We start from the raw sequence: 24,261 nt of genomic DNA, 5'->3' as shown, positions 1-24,261 counted from the left end.
TCCTACATTGCAGGGGGTTGGACACTCTAGAACAGGGGTGTCCATCCAGTTGACCGCAATCAACAGGTCGATCCCCAGATGATCATGGTCAATCGCAGGGTCCTTATTGCTCGCATTGTTTAGAATAATGTCTCCGCCCCCTCCCCGCTTGGTCTTTCCCTGTGTGTTCCTTTGTCGTCTGCTGTAGCATTGCACCCGTCTGTTAGCAGCTGTGTTGTTGCTGAACGATTTATTTAAGTTCTGCACACTCACCGTTTAAAAAAAGCTAAACAATTCTGAACCCCCCCCCCCATTTTTTCCCCATTTCCACCGGGAGTAGATCACAATCTCTTGGGAGTTTGACGTCCCTAGACTAGATGATTGTCAAGAGTCCCTTTCAACTCTATGATTCTGACTCCTCAAATTATTAAAAGAAGTAAGTCACCAGAATTTTGCCTGATGAGCTTTATTGTATTGTTAGATCTTATTTAACAACTGAAAAACATCAGGGGCAAGACCTGTGAATATCTCTGGCTATCCAGCAGGAGGAAAGAAAACCCCATTGAGAAATGGTCATTGGAGCTGATGGGAGTTTGAGCCCCATATCTGAAGCTCTTTCACCTCTGCTATACAATGGTACCTTGGTTTACAAACTTAATTGGTTCCGGAAGTCTGTTCTTAAACCAAAGCATACTTAAACCAAGGTGTACTTTCCCATAGCAGTGGGGGACTCAATTTACAATTGGAACACACTGAACAGGAAGAAAACATGTTCTTATTCCAAGGCAAAGTTCACAAACCAAACACCTACTTCTGGGTTTGCAGTGGTCTTAATCCAAATTGTTCATAAACTAAGCTGTTCTTAAACCAAGGTACCACTGTACTGTCCATACACACCAGGTATAAGATTTCACTACTTTTATTGGTGCTTCAAATTCCTGCTTCTTGAGATTCCATGGTGACCATTGAGAAGAATTCCTACCCCTGAATACATGCTACATAGGCAATTAAGGCCACCAAGCACACAATATCTTGGCTGTTCCAACAAAACCATTTTATACTTAAAATGCTAAGAGTATTTTTTAAAATGTATTGCACAAGATAAGTTTCATAAATGTAAAGGTCCCACTTTTTGCTCAGACATCTTGCAGTTTTCACAAAGGTCTTCTCTAAGTCTCCTTGTACCAACAAACCGCAACCCAATTTCAGGGATTTCGGGGGGGGGGGACCCCCCAATTATCTGTAGTTGGAGGACTCGTCAGCACAGCTAGTTGCTGTCACTTGGTTCTTTGCATTAGCAGTAGACCAAATCAATACAGACCACAGGAATGGAGAACTTGAGAGACAGCACAAGCTTGTCCCCAATTCGATTAGCTGAGTAAAACTGCTGTCAGTCAGTTTCACCTCTTTATCTGTAAAAGCAATTTATTTAAAATTTGCCCCAATTTTAAGCTTGTAATCCCAACTGCTACAAGAGTTTTAAAAAAGAATATTCTGTTTATTTGCTTTTTGACTGGATTTATTCCCTGAAAAACAGATACCATGACGGGTCTCCAGCTGTAAACAAAAACAAATCACACCAAAAAGGCTCCAGGCATTACATCACCTTTGTAAATTTATAAAAATAGTTATTCACCATAAATCATTAAGAGACATGTTTTAGAGACTTCAATTTCTAGATGTAACTAAATGCCAGATTTAGTCCATTAAAATATAAGTTATGGATGTTCAGCAGAAATTTCTCCCTAAGTTCTTTTATTTTGAGAAGAAGGATAAAGCATGACTCCCCAAAATTCTTCATAATACTTGAAAGAATACTGACTGCTCTGGGGATGTCAAGGCAAAGGTGGTTTCTGACAGCCTTCAGTCTAAACATAGTACAATATTCCCAACTTGTCCTGGGAAGACAGGGCAAATGACCAATTTTTGTCTCTCTCCCCCCCCCCCATCCAATCTGTATCTCAGGAGAACAGCATCTCAGCAAAAGCAAACTTTTAACTGAGAAGTTATCAATCCCTGGATCAGAAGAATTATTGGAGCACATTCTCCAAATTGTTGAGAAAACCTTTCCCAATGACTAATTGGGACAAGTCTGAAAAAGACTTAATGGTGAAAATGGAACCACTGTTCCATTATTGTTCATTGTATTTATGTGCATTAAAAGTATATTTTTGTATTTGTGGGTCTTAGTGCTGACTGGATCAAACACAATCCATACATACTTGCAGCATTCAAGAAGCAACCCTCTAGATATTCATGGGTTTCAGTTCCCATTCCTCCCTGTCTGTGCCAGCAGGCAGAAGAAAAGATAGGTAATAATAAGAGGGAGGAGTGGATTTTTAGTTTGTTTGTTGGTAATGGGTTTCATAAAATACAGTCTTTGGCAGCTAAAAACCTAAGTTCTTTTCTTATATTGTTTCATATTATTTTATTCATCTTTCCTGTGCGTGTAGATAATCTACAACAGCACTCCTTCTCCAACTACACCTGATGGAAGAGTTCTAGGTTCAGGTTAAGGCACTTGGTATTATCCATACTATTTCTCATTGCTTTTTCTTCTTTTTAGCTTTGGGATTTAATAATCCAGGAAGTACACCTTCTTCCTCGCCAAGTTTTCTCTTCTTTTTCTTAGATTTGCTGTGATCACTATGGTAGCCACTTGAGTCACTTGCATGCAGTCCCAGGTCTGCTCTGTGTTGTCCATTCCCTTGATCTGACATATCAAATATTCCATTATCCCCATCGTTGTTTCTCATCTCTTCAACACCAGCTGTCGCTATGTCCATCTCCATCTCCTCTGTGCCATTCTGCACCTCATGGGGCTTTTCATGTCTTCCCTTGTGCTTTTCCTTGAACTCTTCTCCAATGCTGCTTTGGAAAAAAAGTGAAAGGGGGGCAGTAGATGAGCTTTCAAAGGATATCATATCATATATGAGAATAAGAGAAGCTACCATTATTAGCCCTCAGAATTAAAGCTGTTTATTCTATTTCTTATTCTATTCTATTTTGAATTTGACTGGGTTTCCTTCCCATACTGTCTGTCATTTTCTTAATTTTCATGCAAAGGTCAATCCCCGCCCCCACCAGCTCACTAAATTTAAAGTGCAGTCAAATATACAGCTCATCAAAACCTGAGTATACTTTACAACCTTCACTTTCATCCTTGCTAACAAGAAAGGCATTACTCTTCAGTCTAAATATAGGTGAAGTTCCAACAACACACGGAATTGTGGAAGAGAAACTATTTCCCACCCTCATCTTCACATCTTTCAACTTCTGATATTTCATCCAAATCTGTTCTCCAACTAAATTCAACATGTGATCACTCTGAGAAGACTTTGCTCCCTTATATGCTGGAAGTAAACTTTCTTCTGAAGTACTTTGCAAAAAGACACATTACTGTACCTCTTTCTACAGAGTTTTCCTTTGATGCAGAACACTCCAGCAGCATCTGAATCAAAACACAATACTTTAAATATCAGTCTGTTGCCTATTTGGAAGCCAAGGTCTTTCCATTCATCGGTTGACATGTGATCAGGTTTGGGGATGGAAGCATTGAAACAGCCATGTACCAGACAGCCTATGTGACTAGGTGCCATTTTATTGATTGTACCCTGGAAATAGACAGACAAATTTAAAAAGGTATGCTATGTAGCCTCTAATTTCTCACAAATGCAAGCAGTTGTTTCTCTTACTAGTCTCTTCTATGTTCAATATGGACAATACAATAAGATATTAAGAGACATCATCACTATCTTAAAGCAGAGATCAGTGTCACAGGTGTGCACAGAAGATTTAGTCTGCCAATGCACGTTATAATGCTTGACTTGAACACTTAAGGTGGGGTATATGTGTTAGGTTTAATGCTCACCAAAGGATATGGCCCAATCTTTAGTAGCACTGCATACATTTGAAGAAAAGCTCCTTGTATTACAGCTACAAAAAGCAGATATGGAACTTTGGTGTATACTAAAACACTAAGAAAAATAAATACAAACAGAAACATATATCCTTGCTATTTTTAGGAACTCAGTTATCCTTTCGGATTTTCAGAACCTTATCCTGTGTCTGCTCAGTTGACATACATTGCAGATACCTTAAATACTGTTGCTATAACAGCTGAATTGGCAAGGTCTTAGAAATCTAACTTTTATTAAAGCATCCAAGAGCTTGATGTGTGACATTTCTGAAGCCCTATGTCCATCTGATGCTTGTGAAAGGCTTCAAGAGCAATTGTAATATCTTGTTTACAAATAATTCACACACACACACACACACACCATGCACCTGCAGTTGTTGGCACTGCTGCAATACTAGTCATTACTAGAAAGCAATTAAAGAGCACTACACTCTCACACACATATACAACAACAAAAAAGAAGACCACAGGTTTTGCATTTAGGCACATCTAAAACCATTAATTTCAGCGGACCAACATGCAGAATACTGCATGCAATCAGGCTGTAAATGGTAATTACACCCTGGAGCACTGTAACAAGTCAACTCAAGTACTTTGTGTTAAGATTTCACACATGTACCAGAAAGATGATACAAAGCTCCTGTTTTAAGCATTAAAAGCAATGGTAAAAAAGAAGCATTTATTTACATACCACAAGTTTTTTCCCTTCCTTAGGCTGGAACACGACAAAATCTGCTTCAATGTCCAGATGGACAGCTCCAATGTCATCAATTATATCTCCCACTTCCTTTGTTATTTTAATATCATCATAAGCCACAGGAACACCTTGAAAGCTGCAAGATAAAAGAAGCCACTGGGTAATGACACATATCAAGGAGAGCAACTAAGAACTATGAATGGTTTTAAGGCTGGAATATATCCAATGTCAGCTGCAACCAAGATTGTTCAAGTACATCTTCCTAGTATTACCCTGAACAAGCAAGTGGAAGTAGTAAAATCTTCTAGAGATACAATTTATGTGGAAGCTGCCACATATACTTCCATTTCAAAAGTGGAAAGGTAGGATACAAATGCCTATACCAATTATAAGGAAGAATGCAATTGAAGGGGCTCTTGTCATAGTTGTTTGGGGGAGCCCAAAAAGTAGGTTCTATATACAACAACAAATTAATCAGTTTCAGCCACCAGACTCAAGTTGCGTCTACTAGACCCTTAAAAAAACACCAACCCAATGTGGACTGAATCACTTCTAGAGCCCCCCTGGGATCAATGGCCCTGAAGCTTAAGCTTTATTAGTTTCGTAGTAGATCTGCCCCTGGGGAAAAATAAGCCCTTGTGCATGTTTCCCACGTGCAACTGGTAGAATACCCGACTAGAGGGGCCACTGGCCTGATCCAGCGCAGGCTTCGCTTAATGTTCTTGGCTGCCACGGGGCTCTCCCCACTTTCGATCCGCAGATCAAAGCCTTTATCCTCCGGGAGTTTGCTTCATCCACCCTCTTTCAAGCCCCGACCGCGCGCCGTGTGAAGAAGCGGCGGAGGCTGCGCAGGGCGTCCCTCCGGCCTCCCCCCCCCCCCGGAGCTCCGCATCCTCTCGCTACCTCTCCGAGAAGCGGCGCAGCTCGGCGTCCAGCTGCGCGCGGATCCCCGTCCTCTTGCGGTGCAGGAAGCGCGGCGGCAGGGCGACGTGCCTCCGCTGCGGAGTCACCACCAGGCACGAGTAGCGGCTCTCCGTCAGCGCCCGGGCCGCCTCGAAGGAAGGCAGCTCCACGCAGGGCGGCAGGGCGGGCGCCGGGGGAGCCGCTACGGCGGCCGGAGGCTTCTCCTCAGCCTCCTCCATGGCGCTACACGAGGCAACGTCTTCTTCTCGCTGTCGCCCAGCGATGACGTTTTCGCGACTCGTCTCGAATGGCGCGCCGAGAAGAAGAGGCGGCGGGGAGGAAATGACTCCTCTTCTGTTTCCGGTGCTAGTTTGGCAGCCATCTCAGGTGTGGCCTCTCGCATCCGGGTCTTTTGGAATGCGCTTTCTTTTTTTTAAGGCAAGAGCTTGGAGAACGGTTGGCTCGCCGGCTAAGCCCGTCAGCCTATAACGTCATCAGCCCAGCTGGAAGCTCCTCCCACATGCTAATAGTTAGCCAATCCTAGCTCCCCAGATGTTTATGTTTCACTGTGAGCTGCTAAGGTCGTTTTGCTTTGCTTTTTGGCATCACGTGCGCCTGTTATTTGAGTTTACATAATTCACTTACTGGATTTTCTGAATGCGCGACCGTGATCTCTCTGATACTATTTTTTCTTATGGTATTAGTTAGTAGCTGCACTGGCTGCCCTGAAATTGTGCTTTGTTTTCATCATTTTTTGCGTAGCAAATTGTAGTTGCAACCACACAGTTCTTTAACTTGAGGAAGAAGAAGAAGAAGGAAAAAAGGGGGGGTCTAAGTGTCTCCCACGAGTGGGAGGACCGATTAGTTTTCTTACTGCTTTTTCTATCCTATTAACACGTAGGGAATTGCTTCCCTCAAATAATACGCCGCCAATGAAAAGCACCCTATTTTCACCGTGGCATGGACTGCATGTGTGTAGTACGAACATAGGTCGAAGTGTGGGGCTTGGTGGCAGAACGGAATCCTGGTTAGGATTCCTAGAGATCTGGTTTGCCCTCACAAAATGTAATACAGCAGAGTTTTCAGAAATGTGAAAACCCTGGAACAGCCAAACACAAGGATAGTACCTACCTACCTTTTACAAAAAATAAGAAAGAAAGATATATGGCTGATGGGGATGTTCATTTCTGTTGCTCACATAGCCACACTGCCTACTTGTAAGAAAAATGGTGGGATTAAATCAAAGTTAAGTTAGAGACTAGAAGAATTAGGCGGCCTTGCAATGAAATTAAAGTCCTTTGTCTTCAGCAGTGTCATATGGAAAGTCATACCAATATCTTTTTGTTTTCCATTCAGATGAAAGCACTATACACTCAATGAATCCTTGCAGGGAAGAATCAAAAACATCTCTTGTTACTGATGTAAAAGAAGATTAGATAAGAACCAAAATTTTAGAGTTGGAAGGGATCCCAAGGGTCATCTAGTCCAACCCCTGCAATGCAGGAATCTCAGCTAAAGCATCCATGACAGATGGCCATCCAACCTCTGCTTAAAAACTTCCCAAGGAAGGAGAGTCCACAACCTCTCAAGGGAGACCATTCCACTGTTGAACGGCTCTCACTGTCTGAAAATTTTTCTGTATGTTTAGTCGGAATCCTCTTTCTTGTAACTTGAAGTCATTGTTGTGAGTCCTACCCTCCAGAGCAGGAGAAAACAAGCTTGAGATACTTAAAGAGGGTTATCATATCTCCTCTCACTCTCCTCTTTTCCAGGCTAAACATACGCTATTTCAGTGGGTCCATTCTGAGTAAAACTTAGTAGAATACCACCAATTGCTTGCATGAAAGAATAATAAAAGATGCTCCTCTTCAGTTCTGAAGTTTCCATCTCTTTTGGCTAAATCTGAACTTGCACATTATTTGAAGTATGTACAGTACTGCAAGACGTTTAAGTGGGTGCACACATGCATTGCTTTTTGTGTAAGTCACTTGAGCCTCATTTCTTGGGGGGGCAGCTAATAGTAATAATTAGATCTAGCCCTTTTTGTAAATGTTAGCACGATTTGTACATCTGAATTTTTAATCTCCCCCCCCCCAAAAAAAAACCCCCACACCATATTGTCAACTTCTCTATGTCTTTGTGGAGAGGGTGAGTACATACAAAAGAAAAATCAACAATGATAAAAGAAATGTAGTTTAGGAAGGAGTCGCCAGATGGCACAATTGAGCCTCGAATTGCTTTTTGCAAATTCTGTTTTTAACCCCTCTGAAATCAATAGAAGCTTTCCCCATCATTTAGCATCAAAAGGCTGAAGAATAATATTCTGCAAAATATTGCTGAAATCTGAACCTGAAGTTGTTCCTATAGCTTTTGCAGTGCTCAGTGCTGCAGTCTTAACCGTGATGGAAACTCTTTCATAGGAAATGGTAAAGGTAACACGACAGTGGTTATCTCGCATTTCCTTCTTGTTCTTCACGGTAGCATTTGAACGGTGATGGCAGTTATATGGCAGATATTCAAGGATGGCAGATATTCAAGGAATATCTCTGCTTCTGACCATCATTTTTTAATCTTTTTTTTGGTAGAGAGTCTTTAAATACTATGAAATTGGAGATACAATCCACCCCTACATTTAAGTCACTTTCTGAAATCAAAGGTAGCTAAAATATTGCGTACATAAACATGCCCAAAGATGTACAGTGGTACCTCGGGTTAAGAATTTAATTCATTCTGGAGGTCCGTTCTTAACCTGAAACTGTTCTTAACCTGAGGTACCACTTTAGCTAATGGGGCCTCCCGCTGCCACTGCACCGTCGTCGTGCGATTTCTGTTCTCATCCTGAAGCAAAGTTCTTAACCCAAGGTACTATTTCAGGGTTAGCGGAGTCTGTAACCTGAAGCGTCTGTAACCCAAGGTTCCACTGTATTTTGTAACCTGAAGATTGGTTTTCTCAATATGTTTGTAATTGATTCAGGACTTTCAACAATTGTCCTAAGGTAATTGTACTAATCAGACTTGTGGTCAGATTGTAACACATGCATAAAAATAAATCCAATTGATTACTGCTGGTCTCCCAGGTTTCCACCTTGCTTGGGCAGCATGCCCAAGTAAAGAAGATTCTTCTACTGCTGAAGGGGATGCCTTAGGGGGGATGCCTTAACACACACCCCCGCACATATTTCAGGGGCACAATTACGCATGCGTCATGTTACTCAGGCAGGAGCATAGCTCTGGAAGATATGTGTCCCAATTTCCCCTCTTAATATGGTGGATGGTAGGAAAATGCCACATTAAAATTTGAGTTACAGCAATTATTGTGATATGATCATTATTCAGGAATCTTAGAGATGATTAAATGCTGTGCAAGAGAACGTGTAGAGGCAGGGAGTTGGCCAGTATCAATAAAAAAAGCTGTGCACATTTATTTAAAAGTAATTCTTGATTTAGGATTTGTCTGCACTATACTGAGTTGAGCTGAACTTGATTTAGTCAGCATCGGGCTCAAAGATATTTAGGAATGGATACAGATGCTGTCAGCAGCTACCTATGCGAAGTTTGCATTGTACTGCTAAGAAGATGAATATATTTGCCTCTTGGAACAGGGATGGGGAAACTGTGGTCTCCAAATTTTGATTGACTCCAACTCCCATCAGCTCCAGTCCAGCCAGCATGGCCAATGAGAGCTGCAGTCTAACAACATCTGGAAGGCCAGCAGTTTCCTACTACTCTCCTAAACTGTCAAACTGTACCCTGAGGGGATACACACACACAGTGGCGTAGCATGGGTTGTCAGCACCCGGGGCAAGGCAAGTAATTTGCGCCCCCTAACTCATGGATTTTAGCACTCGAGTGCGAGCGCCCCCCATGTTGCGCCCGGCCCCCCTGCACCCCCACGCTACGCCACTGCCTCAGGCCCCCCAATAAAACATTTGAGGGGGCCAGTCCCCCAGTTGATGGGCATTGCCAATGTGGTAAACTATGCAGGGCGGGGCTTACCTGCCTCCCCCCCCCCCAATATCATACTGTATTCACGTTGGCACCCCTGATGAACTCAGCGGGGCTTACTTCTGCCCCACAAGCCTTTGCACCTCCTCGTCTCCTTTCCTCTCTATATGTAAGAGGGTGAAGGTCAGGCTGGCAGCGCGAATAAGGGCCCCACTGCTGAAGGCCTCTCCCGCCACGACCTCCTGGTCCACAGGCAGGGCAAGAAAGTGCCTTTTCCTTGGGGGGGGAGTCTTAAATTTCAAACCATTATTATTATTATTATGAATATCAAATGTGCGTGGTTTCTCTACCTCCACCGACGACTCGCCACGTGCGAGGAGGAAGGCAGGCTCCCTTCACCTCCCCGTCCCCTCAAAGGAAAGGGAAAACGACGTGAGGAAAAGCAACGCGGGACAGCGAGCGAGGTTCTCCCCAGAGCCTTTTCCCGCCGCCCCCTCGCAAGACAGTCCTGAAGCCGAGCGTGGAGTGAGGGGCGGGGCCCGGCAGAGTCTCGCTGCCCCCCAGCGCCTCTCGAGGGGGCATGAGGGGCGCCACGTCAAGGGCGCCCGTGGGCGCAGCGGCGGCTCCTGTCAGGGCACGATGCGGGCGGGGGTCCCTCCCGCAGCTGCCGCCGCCGGCTGACCCTGCCTCACCCGGCGCCTCTCCCCCACCCCGTCCGCCCACCCATATCCCGGTCAGGAGGGGCCGGTGGGCTGGCGAGTGCCTCACGGCACCAGCACCAGAGAGGGAGAGAAGTCCGCCTCCCGCCGCCGCCTTTTGTTAAACAGACATTTTAAATCGGTTTAAATGCACACTAACCTAGCAGTAACACCTCCCCTCCCAAAACTGGGCTGGTCGGGTGTGGTCTCTCCCGCGCTGAGCACTGCGCTGGGCGGCCGCTGCATTGTCCCTCCCCCAGATAGTCCCTCCCTCGCTCTCTCTCCGCTCCCGCTCCGCACCGCAACGCGGGCAGCTCGGATTGGATTCGCACAGCCAATACTGTGAGAGAGAGTGAGTGAGCCAGGTAGGGGCAGAGAGCTGCGAGTGCGCCCCCCAAAATGTTGCGCCCGGTGCGGTTGGCACCCCCTGCACCCCCCACGCTATGCCACTGCACACACACACGTATAGTCACTGTTCAGATGTCACAGGGCCAAGGACTGAAACTAATCCCTGGAGTGAACTTGCAGATCATTTAACATTCTCGCTTATGATTTTAGAATATTTGAATTAGCTGTTTAAATTTCCTTTGGCAGTGTCAATTATCCATGACTTTGCTTTGAGCCCAAAACATAGTTACTGGGATACAGAGCAAGCGAGATTATTCCATTGCGCCATTAAACCAGCTAGAGACCTCTTGAGATTTCTCACACTTCCTGATCCGCCTTACAAATGCAAAGACAAAGAGAAGTTTATTCCAAATCAGATATGGGAACATCTTTCTGTCAATTGCAGTTTTCCTAATACCTTCAAGGGAGGAGATTATAAGAGAGCAAGCAATACATTTTGCTCAAGCAGAGGAGAAGAGGCACTGCGAAGGCAGCTCCAGAAAACTAGTTACAGATAGGTAGCCGTGTAACTAGGTTAGACCCATTCAGTTCATCTTTTCAACCACTTAATTTCACAGAGAAAAGGCCTCTGGTTTTCACACTACTTACTCTGGGTAGTTCAGGGTATTAGACTCAACATCAGTTGCATAACTCTTACATAAGTGAAACTGAAGTGTAACATAAAGATATATACAGTGATGAAATATCCATTCAGTTGAGCAACTAATGGGCATCAATGTTGGGGGACAACTTTAAGGATGAAAATCAGGCAGACAAATGAATAACGTCTTAAGGGTTGCAATCCTATACCTGGGGGATATGTTGATGGACTCCAGCTCCCATCAGCTCCAGCAAGTAGGGTCCATGGCCAGGGATGATGGGAGCTGATGTGCAGCAACAGCCAGCAGGCCATAACTCCCCCATCCCTGCTGCACGTGCATACTTGGGAGTAAGTCCCATTAAGCAAAACAGTGCTTAGTTCTGCACAGACATGCGCAGGAGCATGCACAGTTATTTCCTGCTTGGACTACTGTAATGTGCTCTGTGTGGGGCTACCTTTGAAGGTGACCCAGAAACTACAATTAATCCAGAATGCGGCAGCTAGACTGGTGACTGGGAGTGGCCGCCGAGACCATATAACACTGCTCCTAAAAGACCTACGTTGGCTTTCAGTATGTTTCCGAGCACAATTCCAAGTGTTGGTGCTGACCTTTAAAGCCCTAAATGGCCTCAGCCCAGGATACCTGAAGGAGTGTCGCCACCCCCATCGTTCAGCTCAGACACTGAGGGCCTTCTGGTGGTTCCCTCACTGCGAGAAGTGAGGTTACAGGGAACCAGGCAGAGGGCCTTCTCGGTAGTGGCACCCGCCTTGTGGAACGCCATTCCATCAGATGTCAAGGAAATAAGCAACTACCTGACTTTTAGAAGACATCTGAAGGCAACCCTGTTTAGGGATGTTTGATGTTTTATTATGTCTTTCATATTCTGTTGGGAGCCGTCCAGAGTGGCTGAGGAAACCCAGTCAGATGGGCGGGGTATAAATAATAATAAGTTGCTGCTGCTGTTGTTGTTGTTGTTATTATTACTGTGAATGTGTCCATTAACATTTAACTCAGTTCTCTTCAGTCAGAGGCAACTGAATCAGCTTAAGTGATTCTTAAGTAAGCTTATTTCAGCGTCTTGTAAATCACACCAGTCAACTCCTTATAATCATATCAGTGGAAACCCTTTTGGAATCGGCTTGTGATGACTACGAATAATGCACCGCAATGAAAGTGGCATGATCTGGGCCAAGCAGGATTTATTGCATCTCTTTTTTCTCCCCTTGCACTGAGTAAAACCGCTGACTGCTGGTAACTCTCCTTTTCTTCTTGGTGCCCGCTTAAAGATTTAGGTCTGAACAAGGCTCTGTATATGCTTATGCTGCAAAGTTTCTCTGGGTTGAACTTCTGAGTCAAACATTTGCAATGCCAGAGCCAATATTTTGTGAACTCAGCCAGGCTCCATTTATCCTCCTCTAGTTCTTCTCCATTTTTTTTATTTCAGACTTGTAGGGAAAACTGAAGCCTCTTTAGCCCTGAAGGAATGGAAAAGCCCTGCTGAGAATCCGCTGGTGTGTGCTTCAGTGTTGCGTTAACCTCAGTGTTGTTTTGAAGGCTTCTTCTCTTCCCCTCCTTCCCACTCAGCTTAAGATTTAACTTGGCAGCTCTTTAGGTTCTCAGTGTAACGGGTTTGACTATTTACCATCCTATTCATCCACCCACATGTGAAAAATACAGTGAAATCCCAAGATGTCAAAAGTCAATGATGTATTTTTTTATGGGTTTAAAAAAAGAAAAGAAAAGAAAAGCACAAGAAACATGGAGTATCTGAGAACTGTAGCAGAAATTTAGCCTTAGTTGTTAGCCCACGTATTTGTAAGAATGTTGAAGCAAATGCTCTGAAGACTAGATATTTCTCTTTCTTCTTTCTTTTTTACCAAGCTATAACATTCAAGCCATTTGAGAAGATGGTTGCTTCACCGTTGCTGTGACTACAATCTGTTTTCAATGTGGAATCAATCACACACATCTTTCATGTGTATCCAAATGAAAAATGAATTAAATTAGCTAGTACGTGCAAAATAACGGGCTGCTCCGAGCAAAATTCAGCACTTTTAAGTTCTGTTGATTTCAGCTGGTTGGAGGCTTGAACCTCTCCCAATGGCTTCTTCCATGTTTCTCAGTGGCCTTTCATCCATGTAATGCCTCAGGGTTCCATCTTGTCCACTGTGTTCTTGAACATGAAAACCACTGGGAGAGGTCATCTGGGGATTTGGACTCAGGCATGCTCAATGTGCGAATCATGGTCTGCGAAGGGCACTGGCTCAGTGGTAGGGCATCTTCTCTGCTTGCTGAAGGTCCCTGTTTCAAGCCCTGACATCTCCAGACAGAACAGGGAAAGTCCCCTGTCTCAAATCACTGCCCATCCATGTAAATAATCCTGGGCTAGATGGATCAAATAACAGACTCCATATATACCCTGCGTCCTTTCTCTGCTTTCCACAAACTTGTTCTGATGCAGATGAGAGCTGAGGTGTGTCTTGGGGGAAACCTGGAAAATTGGGGGAGGCATTCCCTCCCATTCCCACCCATGGGCATAGCCAGGGAGGCAGAGGGGGCAGTTGCCTCCCTAAATCAAGTCAATAAATAGAAATACTTTACTAACTGACCAAATATTGTCGCAGATGGCTCGGTTCTGCTCTCCAAACATACATCCTGATTCCCAGACATAAATCCTGGCTATGCCCATGTTCCTACCGCCATCTTTTTGGAAACAAATTGGGGGGAAATCAGAAAGATTGGGGGGGAATTGCCCACCCTCCATTTCCCCTCCCCATTCCACCCCGGGCCTTCACATCTTGAGGTGAACAAACCAGAATTTGGTCTACGTAAAATGGAGATGCTGGTCCATGAACAGATTTCATAGGTGCCAGCTCCTAGGGGCTGAAGCACTTTCACAGGCACACCAATGTTTTTTAGGGGGTCAGGACCCCTCAGTGTTCAGATGGCATTTGGCCTTGCCCCTGGCTCCTCGCAACGTGTGTGTGATGTCAGGACATTGCATCAGACCCCCTCAATCATCTTGAGAAACTGGCGCCTCTGGTGGAGTTTAAGTCAACATGCGAGGAGGGGAGAGGGCACATGAGCGCACCAGCTCCTCCCAGCCTCCTCCCTGCCCAAAGATATTCCCAGGTGATACATTGCAGAGGAGAAGCTTCTTCCAATTATTCAAGTTAGCTGTCTGTTTAGGGTCGCTGTTGAATTTGCTAATCTGGTTGGGATATGCATCCTGTTTTCATGGCGTTGCACTCTGCTTGTAAAATCCAGTTTGCTGCTTATGAGTCCCTGTAGCCTCAATATTTATGCACATTCACATGTAGCAGCAAACGCAAGGCTGTACAAGGGGGTCTCTCCTGATAGGGAGGGTAGGGGAGGCTCGTTTAACCTGGCTTCTAGGTTTTCCAGGAATAGCTCCTGTTCTAGATTTGCTTCAGGTCCCTCTTTGGCTAGTTCAACTTGTTTTAGTTCAGTTGCCAGGTCCACTCCTTCACCTCCGTCATTAGTTTTTTCCTCCCTTCCAATCCAGGTGTGGTCAACAGACCACTCATGAGAATGGAGGTTTCCTGGATTATTTGCTTCATTAGCCTTGGGTTGAAAGTAGGTTGAAATTTTAGCCTGTTTTTTTTTCCTTTGGGGGAGTTGTTAAAAGTTCTGTGGGTGAAATCCCTAGTTCTTTGTCTTACATTGTCTTGTAAGTACCATGCTGGGACTCGGAAATAAATAGGGCTTCTTTATTCAGCCCACAGTTTTAAGGGCTTTGCAAGGGGGGAATTCAAAGTTGATTTAAGCAGCTTCAAAAGGGAGGGGAGATTTGAAAGTCCACCTGACAGCTCCCAGAGTCTTTTACTGATAAAAGTTGGCAGTTATTTTCATAGGTTGAGCTTTTTTATCAGAGTAATTCGATAATTAGGGCTCCTACTCACACAGCAGAGACTCAGTGGAGACTTGACCCGGCACCATAATCTCCCGGAAGTCCTGCTAGTTATTTTATTTAAATCAACAGAATACACAGAGAGACCATGGATTATGTTCCCCTCGGTCTAGCTCTGAGTGCCCTCTCCACCCCCCTTGCACACTTCCTAGCTTCCAAATCCCTCCTTACTGCCTACGGGGCCCAGCAACAAATCTTTCTGTCTCTGTTTGGCCATCTGCTGTGAGATAGGAAGGGATGGTCTGGTTCTTGGAGAAGGAGGAGGTTCTACCAGGCTTTCAAGTGATGTAATGTCCACTGTTATGCTGTGCTCTATCTCCCACTTCTGAGTCCTGTCTCTGTTCAAGACGAAAACATCTGTTAGCTTGCCCATGTTTCTCATCCTCCATTATTCCCCAGCTCTTTGCTTCTTCTTCTTCTGGAGTGTGCTCTGTTTGCCGCCACCACAAATCTGGGTCCATACTATCAGCGGCAGAGGAAGCCGCTTGGGCACCCAGGGATGGGGCGAGCTTCCCATAGGGGCTGGGCGAGGGTGGGGTGAGCCATCCATAGGGGCGAGGCACACCGCGGGGCCTCCGGAGTCTGCCTGCCTCCCACTCAGCTGCCCTACAGCTGGGTGGGGGGAGGCAGCATGGAGCCTGCACGTGCCCAAGCCATTGCGTCTCTCCCAGGAGTGACGCGTGGCTCTGGTGCGCTGCAGGCCCCGTGGTGAGTGCCACCTGGCATTTTGTCACCCCCCTCAGTGGTGACACCCGGGACGGCCTGCACCCACCACCCACCCCTTCCTCCACTTCTGCATACTATCGCCATCTTTCTCCTACCTGGACAGCTTTTGAGGTGGAGGTCTCTGCCAGTCTTCCCCATCTGCCTAGTCCCTGACATCAGGGTACCAACATTGCATCCCTGTTGCTGGGGTTTGCTGCTCAGACCTCCAGGCTCAACTTGCAAAGATCAGGGATGAGCTGCAATGCCGTTACATTACACACGAGTAAAGGCATGAATAGGGCTCACAGGAAAGCATACAGCAATTTCAAGAGTTCCAATGTCCTTCATGTCCATTTGTTAGTTTAAATCAGCCTTTCTCAACCTGTGGGTCCCCAGATGTTGTTGGACTACAACTCCCATCACCCCTAGCTAGCAAGGTCAGAGCTCAGGAATGATGGGAGCTGTAGTCCAAGAACATCTGGGGACCCACAGGTTGAGAACCGCTGGTTTAAATCCTTACAATGACCCTAGACGGTAATGCACACACAATAAAAATGATTGCAGATGTGACATCCACACCATACCTTTAAAGCACATGCCTCCCTGCAAATAATCCTGGGAGCTATAGTTTACCCCTCACTTGGCTACAGTTCTAAGCACCTCTAGCAAACTACAGTTCCCAGGGTTCCTTGAGGGAAGACATGTGCTTTAAAGGTACGGTGTGGGTGTGAGTTGAGTCTCAGAGAGAGCGACTTGCCTATGGCTTCCTAGTGAGATCATGGCAAAGGGGAAATTCGAACTGGAGGCTTCTAGATTTGTAGCCACTATGTTACACTAGGTTCTGACAATCATTTTGTTAGATTAAGTCTCAACATTTTGTCATAATCACAGATAGATACACACAATGTGCATGTTTTGTTTTTTGTGTGCACGTTTTTGTGTGGGTGGAAAGATTAAAATGTATTGAAATAATATATTATTTCCTGCAATACGTTGCCAAAATACGCAGTTGAACCATTTGCACATTTTGCATGAGAAACAGACAAAAAACGGCTTTCCCTGAGGGCTGCAGTTACTCAGAGTATGCTGTTACTAATAATGGAATAATGGCATGTGGGTTTCTGAGGTCATTATTAACCAATAAATATGGGATTAATGGTTGGTTAGAGCATTTAACAACTTCTTTAAACAAATAGAAGCAAAGCCTTGCTAAGGGCACTCTCTTCTTCTCAGTTCTTCTCTGTCTTTAGGGAGATTTACAGTAGAATTCTTTACATGTAAACTCAGAAGTAAGTCCCATTAAGTTCAATGATGCTTAATCCTTAAGTATGTGAATATAGGATTTCTTCTTTAGCTTCCAAAGTACTGAATAATATAATAATGATTTCTATTTTTAAAAAAGAAACTCAGATTAATATAATATTTCAATATTATTTTGCCAAGATAACTTGGATTTCTTTCAAACTCTTTCTGTCTCTCTTTGCAGTCGTTCATGCATGATCACAATCTATGCAAAATTATAACTTCCAGGTTCCTTTGACTTCAGAGTGAGAGCTAAACATGTGCCAAAGGTTGTATGTACCCTGTGCTCACTTACCTGGGAGTTAGTGACATTGAATGCAATGGATCTCCTGAGTGTTGCACAGTAAGTGCGGCCCTCCATGCCTTTCTTTCTAGCCCTCGGCATTCTCCCCAACCCACACCTCTCACCACCCCTGATCTGTGTTTTTCTGGGTGCTTTTGCCTGGCTGGAATGTGTCCCTGAACTGTGATAATGCCACTCATTTGACTGGGTTCCCCTAGCCACTCTGGGCGGCTCCCAACAAAAATTAAAAACGCAATAAAACATCAAACATTAAAAACTTCCCTAAGCCAGGCTGCCTTCAGATGTCTTCTAAAAGGCAGATAGTTGTTTATTTCCATGACATCTGATGGGAGGGTGTTCCACAGGATGGGTACCACTACTGAGAAGGCCCTCTGTAACCTCACTTCTCGCAGGGAGGGAACCACCAGAAGGTCCTCAGTGCTGGACCTCAGTGTCCGGGCTGGATGATGGGGTTGGAGATGCTCTTTCAGGTATACTGGGCCGAGGACGTTTAGGGCTTTAAAGGTCAGTACCAACACTTTGAATTGTGCTCGGAAACGTACTGGGAGCCAGTGAAGATCCTTTAGGACTGGTGTTAACACGTTTAACATGTTAGTTCATCTGCAAGCCAATCTCTCCATGGCTACTAGCCACAATGGCTATGTTTTACCTCTACTTTTGGACACAGGATACCTCTGAATACCAGTTGATGGGAATTGTGGGTTGGAAGAGCGCTGTTGTGGTCAGGCTTCGTTTGCAGGCTTCCCACAGGCATCTGGTTCGCCTCTCTGAAAAGAGGAATCTGGTCTATATGGGTCTTTGGCCTGATCCAACAGGGAGCTATTTATTTTCTGTTTATTTTATTGTGTTTTCCCTCTCCACACTCCAACTTCCTGCCTTACGTAAAGCGAGGTAGGATTCCTGTTGCTAATTCATGCTAAGAAACAAAGTATTTCTAAAACTAGGAAAATGCACACAGAGTGATATAGTAGTGGAGTTTTTTCTGTATTTTTTTTCTGTGGAAAAATGTCCGCCTCCACATTCCTAGTTACCTGTGTCCTGTATTTCCATAGGCAACTCTGCACATACAAAAATGTCTAGCCAGTGTGCCAGGTTTTAATGTCAATTATTTAATGTAACTGTTTTTGTTTTGTGTATTAGCGCTAGGATCTGACAATGTTAGATTTATAGATATAGAATGACTGAGATTCTTGGCTGTTATAAGCTCTTAGTAAGAAATATTAGATACGTTTCCATGGAAAAGGCTCAAGAGTTCATATATTTACAAAATCAGTGTGCATCTGCCAAGTTATGAAACAGCATTTGGATGTAAAGTTTATATTAATCTCTACTTAAAATTTTTTAAAATAAACATTAGAAATCAAATGTCTAAGCTCAGTATGGAAAAAGATTTGAAAACTCTTACTTTTAGATAAATGTAGCATTTTGGCATATTTTGCCATGAAGCAAAATATCACTTCAATGTATCGCTTACAATATATGAAGAATAAAACCAGCCACAGATTATATTAAAGCGTACACTAACTTCAGTTAAAAGCGCTATGAAGTACGGATGGCCAAGAAATTCAAGTCTCATTTGAAGCTGAATGGATCACATTTGCACTTTCTGAAGCAATATGCAAACCGAAACACAACTTTCATTCAAAATTCACATTGATCCAAAATTTGCAGTTTGCCAACCAAACAATGCTTACAAAGAAGCCTATATTAGGGTGCAGAAAAATGCCTATATTGATGAAAATAAGAGACACAAATCTACTATATATGTTGGGGAAATGGTTGTCTTTCTGTTTTTCTGTTCTCTGTACGTTTGGATGGTTCACAATACCTTGGCAGCAGACTTGGCATGAGAGTTCCTTTGGTGGGGGCAGTGCTTGTCATCATTTGGATGTCAGCCACCATTTTGAATCCAGATGGCAGACTGAAACATGACTTCAGTGAGACTTTGCCCATTTTGGGGCATAGGTTCGACTGCCTCTCAAAATACTGTCACCAAACTTGGCACCAGAGTTCCTGAGGTGGGGCTGGTGGACTTTGTCACCATTGGGATTCTGGGTACCATTTTGAAACAAGATGGCAGACCAGCACGTGACTTGGGCATGACTTTACCCATTGTTTGGCATAGGGTAAACCACTACTCAAAGTATTGTTGCCCAATGTGGTACAAGGGTTCTGGAGGTGTGTGTGTGTGTGTATCTTCATTGCTCCTTGGATGCTGGGTGCCATTTTGAACCAAAGCAGCAGATCAAAATATGAGTTTGGCATTATTTTACTCAATTTTTGGTGTGGTTAGTCCAAACTCACAGAATACACTATAATTTTTTTAATATATTTTTTAAAAAAGACAAACACAATTTTTTTTTTGCTTATTAAAAACCCAGGCCAACATCAGGCATTCCTCACTAGTGCATTATATTAGGGGAAATTGCTTGCACAAATATGTACCTTAGCCAACATTTCAGTCAAAAATGTGTTTATTCGGAGAAATTCAAACTAGAATGTTGATGAATTTTCATGAGGATTTTTTAAAAATTGCAAATTGCTGTAAAATGTGGAGAACTGAATTGAAGAGTGGTAAAATAAGAACTAAACTAAAGAGAACTAAAGCTGGAAGATCCATCTTCCTAGTCCAACTATCTGACTTTTAGAAGATATCTGAAGGCAATTCTGTATCGGGAAATTTTTAGTGTTTGATGTGCTACAATTTTTCATATATGCTATAAGCCACCCAGAGAGGCTGGGGGAACCCAGCCAGATGGGTGGGGTATAAATAATAAAATTATTATTATTATTAAATTATCCCCACTGTGAAGTAACGTGACATAAACATATCCTCTCTTCCAATCTGATTATGCTTTTGATGGTGGGTTGTTCTACAAGCTCACTATGTACTGCACACAGTTCTTCCCAACAACATAGGACTCCATGACATTCATAGATCACATTACAGTGGTACCTTGATTTACGAACTTAATCCATTCCTGAAGTCCGTTCTTAAACCAAAGCATTCTTAAACCAAGGCGTGCTTTCCCATATCAGCGGGGGACTCAATTTACAAATGGAACACACTCAACAGGAAGCAAAACATTTTCTACTTCCAAGGCAAAGTTCACAAACCAAAACACCTGCTTCCAGGTGTGCAGCGTTCTTAATCCAAGTTGTTCGTAAACTAAGCTGTTCTTAAACCAAGGTACCACTGTATTTCAATTCATATTCATGAATCTTGCACATTTAAACTATTAAACCTGCTGAATTTGACCCTAACCTCTAGGGACAGAGAGGGACAACAAAAAGGGCAATTGTTAAGAAAGGTGTTCTGCTTCATTTCACATCTCTTTTGTTCAATTCTACCTTTACTTTCTCTTTCCTCTAGGAAGAGCATGTAAGACCAACCCAAGCAAATTTCTTCCCATACCTATAACCTAACACAAGGCCTTTAATGAGCCGTGACAAAGGTTAGAAACACTTCGTACCCTAACAATTGTGGCTACCCTCAAAGCATCACATGAACTGTATTTGCTGAGGCTTTTTAGGAGACCCCTCACAGAGCTGCAATTCCCAGCACTTTTAACAAACTACAGAACTCAGGATCTTACTGCCATGGGTTCTCCAGACTTTCAGACAACAGCCTTTCCCCAGCCCTAATCTAGAGATGCTGGGGATTGAATCTGGAAGGTTCTGCATATATAGCCACAGCCCCTCTTGTCCTTCCAGTCCGAAACATTCATTCTTGGTGTATTTTTAAAATTTTGTGATACAGGTGTAACGTCCCCATGGCCTGTGTGTGTCATGCGTTAATCTATTAGGGCTATTGTTAACCTCCTGTCTCACACTCTAAAAATGGAACACTTGCCCGTCTGAGATTTAAGAAGCTATATTACTCAGAATCCAATTATATATCAAGTCTTGATGGCCTGACAGCTCAGCGATAACTTTACAAGGGAAAATCTTGGCCTCCAGGAGAGCTCTTGATATGAATATTGGTCTGCCGGAGATAATGAATGGCTTTGTGTAAGCCTAGCACTGAACTTGACTTTGCCACTGTTCAAGCAGTTGTTAATTCATTTTATATGTGATAAATATGTATTCGAGAGAGAGCAGTGCAAAGTCTTCAGCCATATATCACATGCAACAATGTCTCCCTCATAATCTGCACTGAGGTCCCCCCCCCTTTTGATTGTCAAAATTCAAACTATCTTTGTTCATGGGAGCACATAGTTCATTTTCCATAAATCACAGGCATAAATATTCTACAGCCTGTCTAAATGTTAATGTACACCAGAAGGAGATTCCTCCCCACACCTCCAAGTCATTCTGACACAGTTTAGCTTTCAGAGAATAGCTTAAAATTGGGCAATAATATATTCAGAGCCATCCAATCAGCTGTGCAGGGCGCTGAGCCTAGGTGATGTCATAGGGAGTCGCAATGATGATGTAGTAAATTGAGCAGAATGGAAGGCAAGAGGCAGGGGGCACCAAATTTTGGTCTTGCTCAGGGCGCCACTGAAATTTACAAGACCAAAGTCCACCCGCTGCAAATTTTTATAAATTAACTAGCAGGCATGGGGATGACCAGTGTTCTCAGGTGTGCCGTGCTTGGGAAGGCAGAGGTGAAACCTACCCTCTGCATCTATAATACCAGTGGGGGTGGGAAATCACCTCTCCCTTCCTGAGACACCAGTTAGCATTAGGAAAAAATCTGCCATTGATGGCAAGGGAACTTGCACATCAAAGCAAAGTGGAAATAGATGGATTCACAGCATACTTAAAAGTGACTGGTCAAATATGTTTCGGTCACAGATCATGAGTGGCTTTCTCCATCAGCTCATGCAGCTTTACTGAGTGATATTATAGGCCTTCTCTTTATGCTTGGCTAGCTGATTAGCTCTATTGATGGTTCCCTGATTACTTTATTTGTCTGTGTGATATGGACTGCAAATGTGTAGGAGACGTTATGTTGTTTATTTGTTCCGTTTTGCTATTCACTGCAACCAAATATATAGGTGTACACCATCTGGGTTTGGTTGTTTCTTTCATATGGAAAGTCTTAATAAAGTGTTCTTAAAAACAAAGCAAGAAAGCTCAACTGAGCGAAAATCTTCGTTGAGGAGAAAATGGGTGGCTTGCCCGTGATCTTCAGTACTGCTCCCAATGTGAAATGTGGGCAATCTGAGTATCAGTATTAGTCACAAGAGATTGTGAGAAGGGATCAAGACGGGATTGGGTCCTCTTCTTGTCAATTGCCTGCGCTTCCCACACAATCACCCTCCTTCCTCCCTCCCCTTTGTGAGGGACAAAGGGCCTTTCTAGGAGCAGTGAAAGTGTTGCTTTTATTAAACAAGCCATCAAAATCTAGAACATGGGTAGGCAAACTGAGGCTCGGGGGCTGGATCCGGCCCAATCGCCTTCTAAATCCAGCCCACGGACAGTCCAGGAATCAGCATGTTTTTACATGAGTAGAATGTGTCCTTTTATTTAAAATGCATCTGTGGGTTATTTGTAGGGCATAGGAATTCGTTCATCCCCCCCCCCCGAAAAAAATATGGTCTGGCCCCTCACAAGGTCTGAAGGACAGTGGAACGGCCCCCTGCTGAAAAAGTTTGCTGATCCCTGATCTAGAGCGTATTTATTTTAAACATTGATAACCTGCCCTTAAGCCAAATACCAGTAGTAAGACAGTCCCTGCCCTCAAGTTTACAATCTGAAAAGATTTGACACACAAGGAAAAGCAGATAGGGAGAGAGGAGAAGTTACCGTATATATAAAAATAGCAATCTCAGGTTCCAGTTCTTAACATTATAGATTTTCTAGTATTATGACACTGCTCTGTCTATGCTAGTTCTAGTTACAGATAGGTAGCCGTGTTGGTCTGCCATAGTCAAAAACAAAAAAAATTCCTTCCAGTAGCACCTTAAAGACCAACTAAGTTAGTTCTTGGTATGAGCTTTCATGTGCATCCACACGAAAGCTCATACCAAGAACTAACTTAGTTGGTCTTTAAGGTGCTACTGGAAGGAATTTTTTTGTTTTGACTATGCTAGTTCTAGTTCGCCTCCCTAATTCCAGAAACAGACAAAGGTATAATTAAATAAGGAAAATGTATCCTGCTTGTTAGCCCTGCAGTCAGTGGCATAGTGGGGGTGCGGGTACAGGGGCAGTTGCCCCAAGTGAAAAATTGTTAAGGGCACAAAAATTCAACACCTGGTGCTGCCTCAATACACCTGTGTGCTTCCGTCAGCCATTGAAATTGGCTTCTCCCTGCGAGCCAAGTGACTTCTCTAGACAACGGAATGACTCTTCTTATCTCTGTGGCAGCTGTGATCTCACAGGTGACGTGGATGCCGTCAGGCAGTTGAATGCACTTGTGCACGCCATCTGTTCCCCTCCCTCATACACACACACCCGTGCGGCCCCGGGGGCTAGCAACCCACACTATGCCACTGCCTGTAGTGGTCTCAAGTTGCTTAGATGCCTGTAGCATTGCAGCAGGCATTAATTTTTTCGGAGAGCTGCAGTGGAAAGTGGAAGTAGCAAATGTCCTATATGGGTGAAAGGAGACTAAGGGTGGACCCTAAGGTCTTATTCACAGGCCCAGAAAGATGAAAATTGTATCTCTGAAGGCAAGATGCATGAGCCATCCCTGTAACAGAGGGGTGAATGCATGAGATCTCTCTTTGACCACAAATGATGAATACTAGCAATGTGACTCAGTTGTGCTTCCTGTGACTGTGCAGATAACGAATGGCCAAAGTTGCTGCTTTACAGTGGTAATGCAGGCCACTGGTTGGGGTGAATGGCAGCAAGAATGGTCCCCTTCAAGGATGCATCAAACATTTACAGCAAGACCCACTTATATCATCTCTCTCTAGTTCTAGCAAAGGGGAAGATT

At 43.9% G+C, this 24,261-nt stretch overlaps 1 protein-coding gene across 2 annotated transcripts; it reads right to left on the bottom strand.

Moving 5' to 3' along the window:
- Positions 1-1,456: 1,456 nt before the first annotated feature.
- Positions 1,457-5,796, bottom strand: POLR1F (RNA polymerase I subunit F). 2 transcript variants are annotated; one of them, XM_081883427.1, is made up of 4 exons: positions 5,499-5,796; positions 4,590-4,731; positions 3,385-3,593; positions 1,457-2,850 (listed from the first exon to the last, which is right to left on the bottom strand). In XM_081883427.1, the coding sequence occupies exons 1-4, from the start codon at positions 5,735-5,737 to the stop codon at positions 2,523-2,525; spliced, it is 918 nt and encodes a 305-aa protein (XP_081739553.1). In that variant the 5' UTR covers positions 5,738-5,796; the 3' UTR covers positions 1,457-2,522. The 2 variants fall into 2 exon arrangements, with proteins under 2 accessions (XP_081739553.1, XP_081739554.1); XM_081883428.1 differs by having other exon boundaries at positions 1,457-2,847; positions 5,499-5,789.
- Between the last annotated feature and the right edge of the window lie 18,465 nt (positions 5,797-24,261).

This window comes from Podarcis melisellensis (assembly GCF_964234715.1).
Source record: "Podarcis melisellensis genome assembly, chromosome: 12".
In the NCBI taxonomy this organism is placed as follows: domain Eukaryota; kingdom Metazoa; phylum Chordata; class Lepidosauria; order Squamata; family Lacertidae; genus Podarcis; species Podarcis melisellensis.
The sequence above is the reverse complement of the archived record's forward strand: the minus strand, read 5'-3'. Positions and strand labels throughout refer to the sequence as shown.